General features: G+C 45.8%; 1 protein-coding gene across 6 annotated transcripts in view; it reads left to right on the top strand.

Moving 5' to 3' along the window:
• Positions 1 to 17,143, top strand: part of ACSL1 (acyl-CoA synthetase long chain family member 1) — a 447,768-nt gene that overhangs the window by 265,973 nt on the left and 164,652 nt on the right. For all 6 annotated transcript variants that reach the window (XM_069199542.1, XM_069199561.1, XM_069199552.1 and 3 more), the window contains exons 8-9: positions 1,794 to 1,826; positions 1,937 to 1,988. In XM_069199542.1, coding sequence (XP_069055643.1) covers positions 1,794 to 1,826; positions 1,937 to 1,988 — 85 coding nt within the window. The remainder of the gene's footprint in view (positions 1 to 1,793; positions 1,827 to 1,936; positions 1,989 to 17,143) is intronic.

Here is a 17,143-nt window from a genome sequence, read left to right as displayed (position 1 = left end):
TCCCACAGACTCCTCTGCAACTCAACGGCCAGCATGGGGCAGCTTGTGGATGACTCCTGAGGTCTACCTGCATCGCCTGGACTCCGCAGCTTCACTTTTGTCCAGTGTCCTTCAGGAAGCATCACCTAAAAGGGTGGGCATTGCCTCTCCTGCACTGCCTGGGCACCTTTGGGTGGTCTAGTCTCTGTTCCCTCTCTCCTAAGGTGCTCTTCTTCCAGAATCCATGCCTGGGTCTCACCGACCTAGTCCACTGGACGCAACTGCAGCTGGACAACAGAGATCCCTATTGACTTCAACAGGTGGTTCTGTCACAACTTCATGCCTATGGAAAGGGTCCTCTGGAAAGGGTCCTAAAACATGAAAACTCCCACCGTGACTTCCCCATGTTAAACTATGGACTCTGACCCAAGATTTCTATTCTACATACTGGTGCCTACTTACCTTTGGGGTTTTAGTACTACCCCTATCCTAAGGGTTCTTGGGTGGTAGTGTGGGTTGGGAGTGATTTTCACATTCTATTTTTTTTTAAATATATGGCCCATAGGGGCCCAAGTTATTTTATGCTTTTACCTAATTTTACTTTTTGCTATGTATATTTTTGTGTGACCATAATCTCCGGTTAGGAGATATACCAAAGTTAGAACAATGTGATATTTATTATAACGCACACTATAGGACTAACACTGATGTGGTTCTTTCCTGTGTGTACTTCACTGACTGACCTGTGGTATCTGCAACCACTTTACACCCACCTGGATAAGTCTTATCTGCTCTCCACAGTGACCTCTGAGCACTGGTTATCTAGAGCTGCCTACATGATCATTAAGGGTTGCCTGGACTCAGTACAAGGGCGCCTCACCTATAGGTGTACACCATATACTGAGCCAGCCTCCTACAGTCATGGTGAGGATCTTCAGGTAGTCCTAGCTTTTTAATCCACAACATACTACATGCTGGCATTTACATATAATGAGAATCAGTTGGTGGTTGAAAAGCTAGGACATTTTGAAGGTGTTGCACATCGAACTTGACAGGAGACGAATCAGCATTTCAAGCTGTCCTATTCTGAATTCTCTTTGCCCTTTGAGACTTCATCATACTTCATCACTGTTGTTGCCTTCAGATTCCTGTCCTCCCCAGTACTGCCTTTCATTCCCAGTCCCTCTCAGCTGCCAACGGCCTACTACTTTCACTTCTCTATGCCAAATTTAGCAAAGCTTGCTCTGTCAGCAGGGCTTCATTTTTCCACCATCTTGTCCCCTTATTTTCCAATCTCCTGATCACGTTTAAGTTTTTCTGATTCAGCTAATGATCTGGCCAAAACTGTTTAGTATTAGTAATTGAATTATTTCCTTATTGAGATCAAGTTTGTTTTTTAAAATGTATCTTGTCCATTGTACCCTGCAAACAGTGTGGATAGTTGTAAAACTAAAACGGGAGGTGCCCTAGAGTTCAGTTTTGATTTTTTACTTCACTTGCCTTTTACCAAAAAACTTCAGTGGTGACTTGAAGACCAGGTACACCTCTCTGCCACTTTCCCTTCAAACATGTGTACCCTAGTGGAACTCCTCTATCGTAGCCTGTATTTCTGCTGCACCAAACAGAATGTAAGACTTGGACTTAATCACTATGCAGCAAGGAAGGTATAACACTTTTCACTACAAAGTGAAAATAAGACCAGTATTTCTTAGTCCATCAATTGAAAAACTAGGTGCTTTGTAAAGCAAAGCGTAAAGCCTCAAGTTAACCATTAGTTTCAATGTACTCTCTCATCCTGGTCTTCTTTCTTCTAGGATTTAGGAAAAGCAAACCGGCAAAGACCAAAGGTAAGTAATAAATGTATTTATCTGTTGTATTCTATGTTGTGGTTTGTCGGTATAAAGGAATAGCATCGTAAAGAACTCTACTAATACTTTTTTTTTCTCTTTTCATCAAGCCTCCAAAGCCTGAAGATTTGGCAGTAGTTTGTTTTACCAGTGGAACCACAGGTTAATAGTTGCATTATATGCATTTTGTTACTGAAATTCCATTTACGTGTATAATTTGTTTTCATACTCAAGCTGCAGGCCATTTCCTTGGGACCTCTTCGCTGTAGAACTTGTAGCACCTTCTTCAAGAACAGTCTCTGCAGCAATAATCTGAATGCCTTTGGCAAATATGTTGTGTACCTTTGTTCTCTCCTATTAGGGTAATCAATGTTCACACACCTAAAGTGCCAGAAAAACAGTTTGCATCATTGCATGTCTGAGGTAGTGATAGTTGGTTACCTCACACACCTGTTGTACTGCAGGGGCTAACTTGCCCTTCTCTAAGGGTATGATTGCCATAAATTGTAGCTTGCTTTAAGGAATTACACGTGAAGCGGATATTTCTCTTGTGGGGGCTTTTCATTTTTAGTCATAAGCACTAAATAGTCCCGCTCACATGTAGGGACCCCAGAGCACTTTTTCAGAATATAAGTTAAGTGCAGATGTACTCTTTTCTTCAGGAAGGCCTGCAGAGTCACTTAAGAAAAATATTATGCAGCCTATAGGAACAGGCTTTCAATGGCCCAGTTATTCATCTGGTACTTAAAAAAAGGGGCAGGAGAATATAGGTATATCATTTCATGTTATTTCTGTAAAACAGCATAAATGTCTTTCACAAACCCTTTTTTGGCAGAATAGAAAGAGGCAGTAAGGCAGAGCAGTGTAGCCCCACAGGTTGCAATTACATGAGTTAAAATAGAGGCTGCACCTTTAAGAAACCCGGAGATAACCAGTATCCCATCATGCTGAGCAGGTAGCAGTTACTTACGTTTTTTGAGGCAACGTGTGATATATTGGTCTACTGGTTACTTCTGTCCACTCCACTGGGAAGAAGGGAGGGTTGCTTATGGCTATAATGGAAATCCCCCTACAAGAGAAATGGAGTTATATTTAAACTATTTCTTCTCTTATAGGGGAATTCCGTTTATAGTCATAAGCACTGAATAGAGAAGCAAGCCCATCCCTAGTCAAGGCAGTGGAGAGTACAAAGAGGGTAACTGAGTTTTAAGCAAATACATTGCTTGTTCCACTCATAGCGTGTGTCTGAGCTGACTCTGCGCCTCTCCAAGCTTTCAGGAGCTGAAGCAACCCCTTCCCAACTTAAAGCAGTCTGAGGCCATGTGCCTCATTTTTGGGCAGTTCAACTCCGCTGCCTTGCCACTGGGCCCCGTAGATTCGGAAGGGGTGCTTTCGGGTTCCATGCTGGCAGCTTTGGCCTCTGCTCCAAGGGGCACCCAGTGATTCATGCTTGAATCCAACATGGCATCTGCCATACCACCTTGACTTTCCCTGACGCTCATTCTCATTGCTCAGACAGAGCCAGATGGGTGTCGTACAATACCAACTCCAGCGCTGACAGGAACCTTGCATCCTATGTCAGATCCTGAGCCTTTTACCTAACTGATAGGATACGCTGAGAAATTGGAGGGGTTCATGGACCCTTTAAAATACCAGCTCTAAAACTATTGGCTGGTGTACGGACTTAGTTGAAGCCTGTGGTCTAGATACCTCCCCAGATACTGGCATGCTTTCTCCCCCTATGTTGGCTATGGAGGAGGGCGCGGCATATTCTATGGTGGTGAGAATAGCAGCTGAGGTGCTCAACCCTGAGTTGCCTTCAGTAGCAGTTAGTTCTAGCCTCTTGACAGAGGTTCTTTCACCTAGAGCTTCATCTTCCAAACCCCTGCAATGAAGCCCTTACTGATGTCCTACTGGGTACCTGGTCCAAGCCTAGCACAGGGGCTCCTGTGAACAGGACAACTGCACGCCACTATTGCCCTGCTCCGGGCGACCCAAGTTTTCTTACTCAACACCCAACTCCTGAGATCTTGTTCAACCCAGCCTTTAGTTCCATGGCACTTTCCATTTTGTATCCCCAGATAGTGAATCCAAGAGACTGGACCCACTTGGGAAGATGTTATTTTCCCACCAGCCTGGCGTTGTGGTCAAAGAACACTGCATGCATTTTGCCTAGCTATTCCCATATGCTGTGGGATATGTTGTGTAAGTGTTGCCACACATCCTGGAGGAGGCCCGGGCTGTACCTTCTTAAGCAGTTGCTGATGGGAGAGACACAGCAAAGTTCACAATCCGATATGGACTGGACATGACTGACTCACTGGGCAGAGTGGTTGCATCGGCAGTGGCCCTGATGTGCCACACACTGGTTGTGGACATCTGACTTTTCAAAGGATGTCCAAGCCAACCTTATGGAAATGCCTTTTGATGGCAGCCTTCTCTTCGGAGAAAAAGCAGACTCTGGGCTTGAGTGCTTAAAGGATTCTTGTACCACAGCCAAGTCCTTGGGCCTTGCAACGCCCCATCGTCTCACTCAGTCTGCTCTTCTCCCCCTACAAAAGGGGCGTCTAGCTACCATGCTGCCTCGCCTCTGGTTGGCTGGGGAAGTGGGATACACTGCCCTCTTGGTTCAGGGTGCCAGTGGTCCGCCCAGTCCACCCCCCATTCAACTGCCCTGGTACCCCAACAGCTACCTCCAAACCATCTTAGTCTGACACTTCCCCCACCATAGACCAGTCCGAGGTAGGATCTACCATGACCTGCTCCACTTGCAATCAGTCACGTCTGTCAGGTGGGTTTTCCAGATCGTCCCAAGGGGCTTCTCCCTCCCCTTTGAGACTATCCCTCCATCCATGCCACCATTCTGTGATCAGATGATGGATCACCTGGCACTTCTCAATGACGAGGTCACAGCTCTCTTGGCTAAGGGAGCCATACAGAGGGTTCATCCCAAGGGGCTTCTCCCTCCCCTTTGAGACTATCCCTCCATCCATACCACCATTCTGTGATTGGATGATGGAGGATCTCCTGGCACTTCTCCACGAGGTGGTCACGGCTCTCTTGGCTAAGGGAGCCATAGAGAGGGTTCATGTGCCAGAAGTAGGTTGTGGTTGCTATTGCCTCCTGCTGGAGCAGCTCCGCCTTGCACAGCAAATGCACACTGAGCAGGATAGATCAGGAGCCTTATTAGCACAATTGATCCACACAGAAGATATACACACACACCCATACTGTTGATATGAGACCAGACTGGTTGATATATACTCAGAGGGCTATCAATGAGTCATTCCATGATTTCTAAAAGGGGCTTTACACAGCCCCGCCGCCACCAGCCTGGGTGGATATAGACCCCTTTCTCTGCAAAGCTCGATTACCTAGAGTGACATCAACTGAAAAGGAGACCTTACGAGCTCCTATCACCTTCGAGGAGATACATGAAGCAATTAAGAGTCTAGCCAGAAACAAAACACCAGGCTCGGATGGGCTGCCAACTGAGTTTTACTCCACATACACTACTACATTAGTGTTGCGCCTGTTAACGCTATACAATGCCTCGCTAGACACAGGACTGCTCCCTCCCACTACTAGGAGCAATAGTAACTTCACTGTTAAAACCAAACAAGGAGCCTACGGAGCTCACCTCCTGAACACGGAATACAATTTTGAGTACAGTACTAGCAGGTAGGCTACTCCCGCTGCTTCTAAGACTACACGAAGACCAATGTGGCTCTGTGCCCCTAACGCAGCGCCTCGTTAAACATTTGTAGATTATTCCATGTGATGGTGGGGGTCTGCTGGGGCCTACCCCTTTGTGGGAAGTGAATCTCGGGATGTCCAAGCATTTGACACCGGGAGTTGGGAATATATGTTGGCATACCACGAGCCTTCATCGCTGGGTGGCCCCACTATATGTTGCACCCACAGCAAGGGCAAACACAGCCCCACATATTTCTGGGGCATATCAGATTGGACGCGGAACTAGACAGGAATGTCCACGGTCACCACTCCTGTTCATTCTAGCACTGGTACCACTGGCACAGCATATCCGTGAGGGTTCAGCAGAATGGGGCATCCAAATGGGATACAAGATATATGCTATTTCCTTATATGCTGACAATATATGATTCTGTATTTTCACGACCTTACTGATGGACTATGTCCAGTGCCAGACTTGTTGGCCTCCTTTGGGGCTCTATCGGGACTCCATATCAATATAGAAAGTCCTGTGTATTCCAGTTTGCAGGCCCCATACATAAGATTTGCTCATAAAGTCTTGGCAGTGGCGGCACATACGTTTCAACCAGCACCAAGGGAAACCTACCAACCAGAGCCATATGCAAAACTTAGACACCTAGACAAGTGGTGGTGTGTCTTTTGTGAGTACCACTAACTTTTTCTTACTAAAATGGCCTGCAGTTGACCACTATTGTTAAAAATCACTGAATTGTATCTGTCATGTTGCTGTAAAGAAAAGTTCCAGAAGCGTTGGTGACTCAACATCCTACCATCCAATGTGCTCTTGATAAAAACAGGGCCCTGCTTGTCTAGGTAGGCCGATAACCCGTGACCAGAACCAGTGAATACAGTCACTTAATATGGTCTTCATGTGGTTAGTTTTGGTCTGTGCCTATGGTGTGCATTAGGTCCACCCACACATGTGGAGTGGCATTTTCCTTGGGGCAGTCTGCAAATGAAGGGTGGTAAGACTTTAGTTATTGGCTGGAAGTGTCAAAGATTTCCGTCTCAAATATGGAAAAATTACTTTGATTTGCATGGTATTCTGGGCAAGAAAGCTCATTGAGATTCACAGACTACACCATCCTGGATTTCCATTGGTTTCTAGCTTTCAGAATTGCTCGGTGTTGCCCAGACCCAAATGCTGTAGTTATCGTCCATGAAAAGGAAGGAAATTGGGTGTTTTAGGCTTATTGTTGACAGACAGGAAGGAAGTCAGTCTACAAAAACAAGCAATTGAACAGGAACCTGTAAAGGAACAAAACTAAGGAAGCTATTCTCCTTATTTGCTGGTTCCAAAGCAGCACTTTACCCTAAGACTAATTCTGGACCTCAGGTTCATAAACAAGTTCATCTGCACACAACACTTCCAGGAGTAATTCCACTCCTACAAAATACATTATATGGCAACATTAGATTTGAAGGATGCCTATCTGCATATACCCATAAACCAAGCGCACAGAAGGTACCTACGATTCGTACTCTAAAGAGTATACTACCAGTTCTGAGTCTTACTATTTGACATAGTCTGCACTGAGAGTCTTCACAAAACGCCTTCTTCCTTTCTAAGAAGGCAAGGAATACACATATACCGATAACTAGACAACTGGCTAGTGAAAGCAAAGACAAAACAAAAATGCCAGAAGGACATTCAAACAGTGATCACAACCTTAGAACGCCTAGGGTGTTCCACAAGAAGTCTTCACAGCAGGAATAAGAGACAGTATTACTAGGTGTGACCCTGGACTCCAAAACGGCATGGGCTTACCTGACTCGGAGGATAAAGGCAATAGAACAATCTCACCTATACCAGAACGGGCAGTATCTCACAGTAAGGGCAGTTATGAAGCTAATGGGCATGATGGCATCATGCATTCCACTCATAACACATTCAAGACTACACATGCGCCCATTCCAAGAATGGTTATGAAACAGCTGGCACAAGCAACCGGAAGTTGGGAAGATCTAGTGGTTGTAACAGCAAAAATACAAAAGGATACAATGGTGCACATCAAGGAGCATAACATTAAGAAGACCATTTAAAATACCAACTTCAGCTGTCACCATCACAACAGATGCATCCAGCAAGGGTTGGGGAGCACACATGGCCAATATGAAAGTACAAGGTCAATGGAGCAGCACAGATTTGTTAAAACCCACAAACCTAGAGATGAAAATGGTGTTTCTAGCTCTGAAAGCCTTTCAGGCACACAGCAGAAAATACTCTGCTGATACAAACCAAGAATACAACGGCGATGTTTGTGCCTCCCTGTTTGTTCAGGTAAAAACCAAAGTCATTCACCCAGAGCAAGGTAACCCAAGAAATATGGCAGAGGATCAACCTACAAACTGCCCTCCTTCTGGGGAGAGAAAACAGAGGTGGACAAACTAAACTGACAAAGCATCTGGTACGAGTGGGAACTAAAGCAGGAAACTCTGGGGCAGGACAATAATCTGTTTGCAACACCAGAAAACAAAAAATTCCAACCCTCACCTCCAGGTTTCAACACCAACAGTCTGAGGGGAATGCAGTGTCGCTAAACTGCTCAGGGAGACTTGCTTAAGCCTTTTCACTAATTCACCTAATACCAGAGTGTTAGAAAGGGGGTTTCTGGTGGGCTAGGGTATGCACCTAAGCCAGGCAGAACCCACCACTCTAGTCCGGGTAGGGGAGTTACACATCCAAGATAACCCCTGCTCACCCCTTTGGTAGCTTGGCACGAGCAGTCAGGCCTAACCCGGAGGCAATGTGTAAAGCATTTGTTCAACACACAACACTTGTGACTCCCTATGCACACCACAAAGTAAACAACTCTGAGCTATGTAAAAATAAACTGTATTGCACAAAACATAATTAGACCAGACATTACATGTCAGTAATACCATGCTACCTTAGCAGTTGTCAGAACGTTACACATGTTACTTATACTCTGCAAGAATAAGCAGTTGTCACATTAGAACGCGTAAGTACTCAGGATTCTGCAACATGAGCAGTAGTCAGGAATCATAGTAAATAAATATATGTACTTGTCAAACACATCATAACTGTCCATAAAAGGATCATTCTTACTTATGGTAAGTCCTAGATCATGTCAGCAGAGCATGCCCATACGACATGTCAGGGAAATCTATCTTGATATATGCAACATCAACCATCAGCTTATTACATCCAGGCGCACAGATTATCATCGAAACAGGGCAGAAACTCTCATGTGAGGCACCGTTGGAATCAGCTGGTGGAGATGTCATTACATCACCTGGAATGCACATTAATCACGAGACATTTGTTACTGAGTACCTTCCAAGTTCCTGGGTCCACTGACTGGAGGCCCAGCGATCTTCCTGCATGGGGTGTAGCCCAAAGCTGGCTTGGCAGGGATGGGACCTCCAATGAGGGTCCCCTTCCCCTCTGCCGGCTGTTCTTTTAAATGCGGGGGGGAATTCTCTCCCCGATGGTCATGATGCCCCTCTATGCACCCTAGGGGCTCCCCTGCTCCTAGATAAGGCGTGAGCGGTGCTTGACTGTCAACACCACTCCTCACTTGGGGGACGCCTTGCCCTGATGACCCTCAGCTTGGTGGGGACCTCCGATGAGGTTTCCTTCCCATTCGGTGGTGTTTGTCCCGGCGCAGAAACAGAGACCTCTGGGACGTGCCACTGCCCCTCTGACCAGCCTTCAGCAGGCCAATCTGATTGGTAGGGGACTTGCTTTACTCTCTGGCCGGGGCAGTGAAGGACGAACAGAAGCTGTAGCCTGTGGGTGCCCCGTGGGTGAACTCCTCCGTACCTGTCAACCCGGGGGCATCACAAGGAGCATGCTCGCTTTGGCCTTCGTTTCCCCGTCTTCCAGGGTCACCAGAGGGAGCACATTTTCAGGCACGCTCAGTGTTTATAGTTGACCTGGGTCCCAGCATTCGATGGCATGTGTAGCTGCAGATACACATGCTGTGCTCTGTTCCTGCCATCTAGTGTTGGGCTCGGAGTGTTACAAGTTGTTTTTCTTCGAAGAAGTCTTTTAGACTCACAGGACTGAGTGACTCCTCCCTTCCGGCTCCATTGCTCATGGGCATCGACTCCATCTTAGATTGTTTTCTTTCCGCCATCGGGTTCGGACGTGTTCCACTTCGCACCGTGTATTCGATTCGAAAACAATTCACAGAAAATCGTCAGTATTGTTTTAGATCGCAAAACATCTTGCATCGACACCTTGACACTGTCAAAACACAGCTTCGGTTGCCCTTCCGGGCTTCCGCGCCCAGCCAGGGCCTGGTCAGCCTGACCGAAGAAAACGTCAGCCTAATGGACCGGACCCTGTTCAGTTTCTGCCCACAGTGCCACGTCAAGTATCCCTACACAGACCAACACCGGGTCTGTAATCTGTATTGGTCACCGGACCACTGAGAGGATACTTGTAAGGCCTGCAGGTCCTTTCGATCGAAGAAGACCTTAAGGGATCGGAGGGCGAGGCGACTGCAAATGGTGTCAGAGTTCAGAGCACCTCGACATCGGAAGAGGAGATGGCGATCTCCATCCAAGGTTCCGATTCGGACAACTACAACGCAGACAGACCACCCACAGCAGGTCAGCATGTGAGTACGCCTGCCCCGACCCAAGTCCAGAGTCAGTCCAAAACGAAAATAAAGGCCTCTGGGACGCCACTGCCAGAAGGCCATGGCTCGACCCATAAGAAATCAAACCGTGACCAAGCAACACCTTCGGCACAGAAAAAGGCCAAATCCGCACAGTCTTTGGACTCGAGCAAAGAACCTGTGACCGAGAACTCGACGTCGAGTCTGCGAAGCCTCGAAAGTCTTTCAGAGTTGAGGCCTACTGTCAGCCTGGGCAGTTCGGTGCCGAAAAACACGGCTTCGGAGCCGAAAAAGCCTCGTACACTGAGGAACATGGACTCTCAAAACAATTGAAAGAGACACAGATTTGAGGAGCAACTTCACCAAATGGAGTTTGATGAAACACAGCAAGGATACAGATCCATAAGGATACTGGGAAGATCCAAACGGCACCTCCTCGCAAATTCAAAAGGAAACTGGCTTTCCAAGGATGTTCAGACACTGAGCAGCCAAAGGCTAAAGTGCCTAGAGAAAAATCTCCGTCACGCCAGTTTTCCCCAGAACATTCTCCACTGTATTCCCCTCAAAGAACAATTTCACCTCTTGCCACGCCCACTGCAGTCACCCACACACACTGTGCAGTCACAACAGGATACGGACCCCCGGGACCTCTATGATGGCCCTGTCGGACAATAGCCTGGAGTGCTATCCTTCTAAACCCTCTCCACCCGAGGATAGCACCTCATACACCCAAGTATTGGCTGGGGCTGCTGCATTCCACAATGTGAGCATGCACACAGGGCCATTGGAGGACAACTTTCTCTTTAATACCTTGTCCTCAACGCATGCTTCCTACCAAAGTCTGCCTATGCTCCCAGGCATGCTTAAACATGCCCAACAAATTTTTCAGGCACCCGTGAAAGGAAGAGCCATTACACCACAAGTGGAAAACAAATACAAGCCACCACCGTCAGACCCAGTGTTCGTCACACAGCAGCTGCCCCCAGACTCGGTAGTGGTTGGAGCTGCGAGAAAGAGAGCCTACTCGCAGTCATCTGGAGATGCACCACCTCCAGATAAGGAGAGCAAGAAGTTTGACGCGGCAGGAAAGAGGGTAGCGTCACAAGCTGCCAATCAGTGGCGCATAGCAAACTCAAGCCCTCCTCACAAGATATGACCGAGCTCATTGGGACGAGATGAGCGATATTATCCAACATCTCCCCAAGGAATTCCAGAAAAGAGCTCAGCAAGTGGTAGAGGGACAGGCAAGATCTGCATTAGATTCTGCTGACACTGCCGCAAGAACAGTAAACACTGCAGTGACAATTAGACGCCATGGTTGGCTAAGATCCTCAGGTTTCAAACCGGAGGTTCAACAGGCTGTACTAAACATGCCATTCAATCAACAACAGCTATTTGGCACACAAGTGGACACAGCCATCAAAAAAAATTAAAAAGGACACGGATACGACCAAAGCAATGGGAGTGCTCTACTCGTCCCAATACAGAGGGACATTCAGAAAACCGCAATATAGGGGAGGTTTTAGACCACAGTCATCAAACATCCACCTCTCAAACAAAACCCTCCTACCAATCACCATATTCGGGGGGGGAGGGGATGGGAGGGGGGTTCGCAGGTCCTTCAGGGGACAATTCCCAAGGTCCAGGGGAAAATTCCAAACCACAAAGCAGGCCACTAGTACCAAGCAGTGACTTGCCCATCACCCTCCCCCAACACATCCCCTGTGGGAGGAAGACTGGGAATTTTCTACAATCATTGGTCAAACATAACGGACACATGGGTTCTATCAATTATCCAACATGGTTACTGCATAGAATTCACACATTATCCTCCAGATATTCCCCCAAGAGCGCACAAACTGTTGTCGCAACATCTAACAATGTTACAACCAGAGGTGCAGGCACTATTACCAAACAGGCCATAGAACTAGTACCTCATCAACAAAAAGGAACAGGGGTTTATTCCCTATATTTCCTTATTCCCAAAAAGGACAAAACACTAAGACCAATTTTAGATCTCAGGACTCTCAACCTATTCATCAAATCACTACATCTTGTAGTGTCGCCATGTGCAAGTGTTCTACCATTACTAAAACAGGGGGAGTACATGTCAACACTGGATTTAAAAGATGCGTATTTTCATATACCCATCCATCCATCTCACAGAAAATACCTCTGGTTTGTTATACAAGGAAAACATTACCAATTCAAGGTATTACCCTTCTGGATAACAACCCCCAGAGTGTTTTCAAAATGCCTTGCAGTAGTAGTAGCAGCATACATAAGGAGACAACATATGCATGTATTCCCATATCTCAACGATAGGCTAATAAAGACCAACACAAAAGCGGTGCCAAAATCACACACGTTACATAATAGATACCCTACACACACTAGGGTTTTCTATAAATTACCAAAAATCACACTTGCAAACATCCCCAATTCAACAATACTTGGGCGCAACACTCAACACTCAAAAAGCGATTGCAAGTCCAAGCCCACAAAGGGTACAGTCATTCCACACAATGGTACCAAAAATACAACCAAATCAGCACTACACAGTCAGATTTGTGATGAAACTCCTAGGCATGATGTCATCATGCATCGCAATTGTCCCAAACGCACGGTTACACATGCAGCCCTTACAACATTGCCTTGCAAAACAATGGACGCAGGCACAGGGTCAACTCCAAGATCTAGTGTTGATAGACCGCCAAACACACTATTCGCTTCAGTGGTGGAACCCCGTAAATTTAAACAAAGGGCAGCCTTTTCAAGACCCTGTGCCTCACGCCATTCTCACAACAGATGCATCAATGATTGGGTGGGGAGCACACCTCAACAATCACAATATACAAGGACAGTGGGACAACCAACAAACAACTACACATAAATCAATTAGAGCTGGTAGCAGTCTTTCTAGCACTAAAAGCTATTCAACCTCTTCTAGCTCACAAACACATTCTTGTCAAAACAGACAATATGACAACAATGTACTAGTTAAACAAGGGGGAACACACTCCTCACAACTATGCCTCCTAGCACCAAAAATGTGGCATTGGGCAATTCACAACAATATTCGCCTAATAGCGTAATATATCCCAGGCATCCACAATTAGCAGACAATCTCAGTCGAGATCACCAGCAAACTCACGAGGGGGAAATACATCCCCAGATACTACAAAAATACTTTCGCCAGTGGGGGACACCAGACATAGATCTGTTTGCCACAAAATGCCAAAACTTCGCGTCCAGGTACCCACACCCTCCGTCCAAAGGCAATGCTCCATGGATATTTGCTTACGCTTTTCTCCCTCTCCCACTCATTCCTTTTCTAGTCAACAAACTGAGTCAAAACAAATTCAAACTAATACTCCTAGCACCAAAGTGGGCACGCCAACCGTGGTACACCACACTGTTTGGACCTCTCAGTAGTACCTCACATCAAACTTTCGACCAGACCTGTTAACGCAACACAAACAGATCAGGCACCCCAATCCAGCAATGCTCAATCTAGCAATCTGGCTCCTGAAGTCTTAGAGTTTGGATCTAAATCTTCCAAAAGAGTGTATGGCAGTCATTCAACAGGCAAGAAAACCTACCACCAGGCATTGCTATGCTAACAAATGGAAAAGATTTGTTTTCTACTGCCAAGCGAAACACATCACACCGTTAGATGCCCCCATACAAAACATTGTGAGTTATTTACTTCACCTACAAAACGCAAATCTTGCTTTTTCTTCCATCAAAATACACCTCACTGCAATCTCGGCTTACTTGCAAATTAAACACACAAAATCACTGTTTAAAATACCAGTAATTAAAGCCTTCATGGAAGGACTAAAGATCATATCTCCAAGAACCCCACCAGTACCCTCGTGGAATCTTAATATTGTACTTACACGACTCATGGGTCCACCTTTTGAACCCATGCATTCTTGTCAAATCCAATTTTTTACTTGGAAAGTGGCATTTCTAGTAGCGATCACCTCACTACGAAGAGTTAATGAAATACAAGCTTTCACTATTGAGGAACCCTTTATACAAGTGCACAAACATAAAATTGTTCTCCGCACAAATCCAAAATTTCTACCAAAAGTCATTTCACCGTTTCATTTAAACCAAAAAGTAGAACTCCCAGTCTTCTTCCCACAGCCAGACTCGGTAGCAGAAAGAGCACTGCATACATTAGACATAAAAAGAGCACTAATGTACTATATAGACAGAACATAACCATTTTGTAAAACTAAACAATTGTTCGTCGCATTCCAGAAACCCCATGCTGGTAACCCTATATCCAAACAGGGCATAGCCAGATGGATAGTTAAATGCATACAAACTTGTTACCTTAAAGCTAAAAGAGCTGCTCATTACACCAAAGGCACACTCCACTAGTAAGAAAGGAACAATGGCCTTTCTAGGTAACATACCAATGACAGATATTTGTAAGGCAGCCACTTTGTCCACACCTCATACTTTTACCAAACACTACTGTATAGATGTGTTAGCAACACAACAAGCCGCAGTAGGACAGGCTGTATTAAGAACATTATTTCAAACAACTTCAACTCCTACAGGCTGACCACCACTTTTGTGAGGATTACTGCTTTGTAGTCTATGCTCAGCATGTGTATCTGCAGCTACACATGCCATCAAGGGGGGGGGGGGGGGGGAGGAGAGATGGAGAGACTGTGTCTGTCGCAGGGATCAAATGGTGGCAGTTCCTCCTAGAGACCAGGTAGGTACAACCACCATTACAACTCCCTATGGTACCCCTCATAAATTAGACAATACCCCTTACACATACAGCAGGGCATTTCCAATGCAATCCTATGATAAGGCAGCACTCACAGCAGTGAGAAACCAAATAGGCTGTCACTACTAGGACAGGCCAGGTTACTAGGCACATGTCCTGCCCTCTACATACATGGCACCCTGCTCATAGGGCTAGCTACTGCGTACCTTAGGGGTGACTTACATGTAGTAAAAGGGGAGTATTGGGCCTGGCAAGTAAATTTAGATGCCAGGTCCCTGTGGCACAAAGCTGCGCACACAGGCCCTACGCTACCAGGCCTGAGACCGGTTTGAAAGGCTACTTCAGTGGGTGGCGCAAGCAGTGCTGCAGGCCCAATAGTAGAATTTAATTTACAGGTCCTGGGTATAGGGATAACACTTTACAAGGGACGTATAGGTAAATTAAATACGCCAATTAGGTATAAGCCAATCATAACAGGTTTACAAGGGAGAGCACATGCACTTTAGCACTGATTAGCAGTGCAAAAGTGCTCGGTCTTAACGTCCGCCAACAAGGGCCAGAAAAATAAGGAGGAAAAATGCAAAAAAGTTTGGGGGAATGACCCTGTAAAAGGACCAGGTCCAACACTGAGGTACTGGAGATGGCCAGACAACTGGGGACATATCCCATCCTAGTAGCCCCACAATGGTCCAGACATACTCCGTGTCCAGCGGACAAATTAAAGGTGTATCACCCGAAACCAGCAACACTCTACCTAAGAGCCTGGTGTCTGCATGCATAGTTTGGCCACCTACAACTACTCCCTATAAATATTGAAAGAGGCAAAGAAACATGCCACAAGACAATGCTGTGCAGCAAAATGGAGAAGGTATCTTCACTGGTTCACAACATACCAGTCAATGGAAGCGTTAACAAGGCAGGATACTACTAACATACCTCATCTGACTGCTAGACAGCGGTATAAACTATTCAAACACTTAAGGTGTGTTTAGCAGCCATAGTAGCATATACCAGGGGTGCATCATGTAACGGGTTCTTCACCTCACCAGTGGTGAAAAGATTCTTACAGGGCTCAAAAAGAATTGCACCTTCAGGGAAAGCTCCTGCACCTATCTGGAGCCTGAACACAGTACAAACACAATTGATGACAAAGCCTTTTGAACCTGTACACAAGGCAGACTTCTGATCTGTCTCACAGCAGCATTCCTAGTTGATATCACTTCACTGTGGAGAGTTAGCGAACTTCAAGCGTTAACAATACAGGGACCATACATGCAAATACACAAACAAGGTGATTCTCAGAACAAATCCACAGTTCTCACCCAAAGTAGTAAACGTTCACGACAACCAAAGCATACAACTATCTGTATTCCTTAAGGAGCCACAGGTACAAATGGAAAAGCCTTACACACCCTTGGACGCAAGAAGATAGCGAAGGACACCAAAAGAAAATCTCTAAAGGTAAGAAAAATGCCAAAAGGCTCTTAGGCGAAAACATTTGAGAAAAAATCAAACCAACCAGTTTTGCAAGGAAAACCAGTTATTCATGTCCTACACAATCAAAGGTTCTCCAGTGACAAAAGGAAGAATCGCACGATGGATTGTGGAAACAATAGAGATCTGCTACTCCACCACAGGGAACACTACCTTCACATCCCAAACCTCTTTCAATAAGAAAGAAGGGTGCAGCACTAGCATTCCTAGCAAATGTGCCCTTAGACTCCATCTGCACAGCAGTAACATGGGCCTCTCATATCTGTGAAACATTACTGTTTGGACATACAAATGAACAAAGAAGCTTAAGTAACAAAAGGTACGGCAGCACTGGTTTGCAAGTTCTTACTCATTTCACCCTAAAAAAAAAAAAAGGAAGTGAAGGGGACACCACTACGTAATCTAATGCACAGCATGTGAAGCCAGAAAAGGATTCATGCTACAAAATGACAAAATATTTGCATACCAGTAGGAGTAGTTTTGCAGCCTGAAGAGTTTTCTGGATTCACATGCGACCCACCCCATCCCAAGAAATGCGAATCAGTGCAATCATGTGGGAAAAGGACTGAGGGAGTAAAATGTACAATGAACATCAAAAGGGGAAAAAAAAAATCTGAAGATGGCTACCACTCACAAACATTCGGAGTGCTGTCTCATTTCACATAGGGGACGGACATACCACCAAATGGTAGTCGATGCCTACAACAATAAAAATAAAAAATGTAAGAAGGGAAACAGACAAT

This window comes from Pleurodeles waltl, chromosome 1_2 (assembly GCF_031143425.1).
Source record: "Pleurodeles waltl isolate 20211129_DDA chromosome 1_2, aPleWal1.hap1.20221129, whole genome shotgun sequence".
In the NCBI taxonomy this organism is placed as follows: domain Eukaryota; kingdom Metazoa; phylum Chordata; class Amphibia; order Caudata; family Salamandridae; genus Pleurodeles; species Pleurodeles waltl.
Note: the sequence above shows the minus strand (reverse complement) of the source record. Positions and strands in the feature narration are given on the sequence as shown.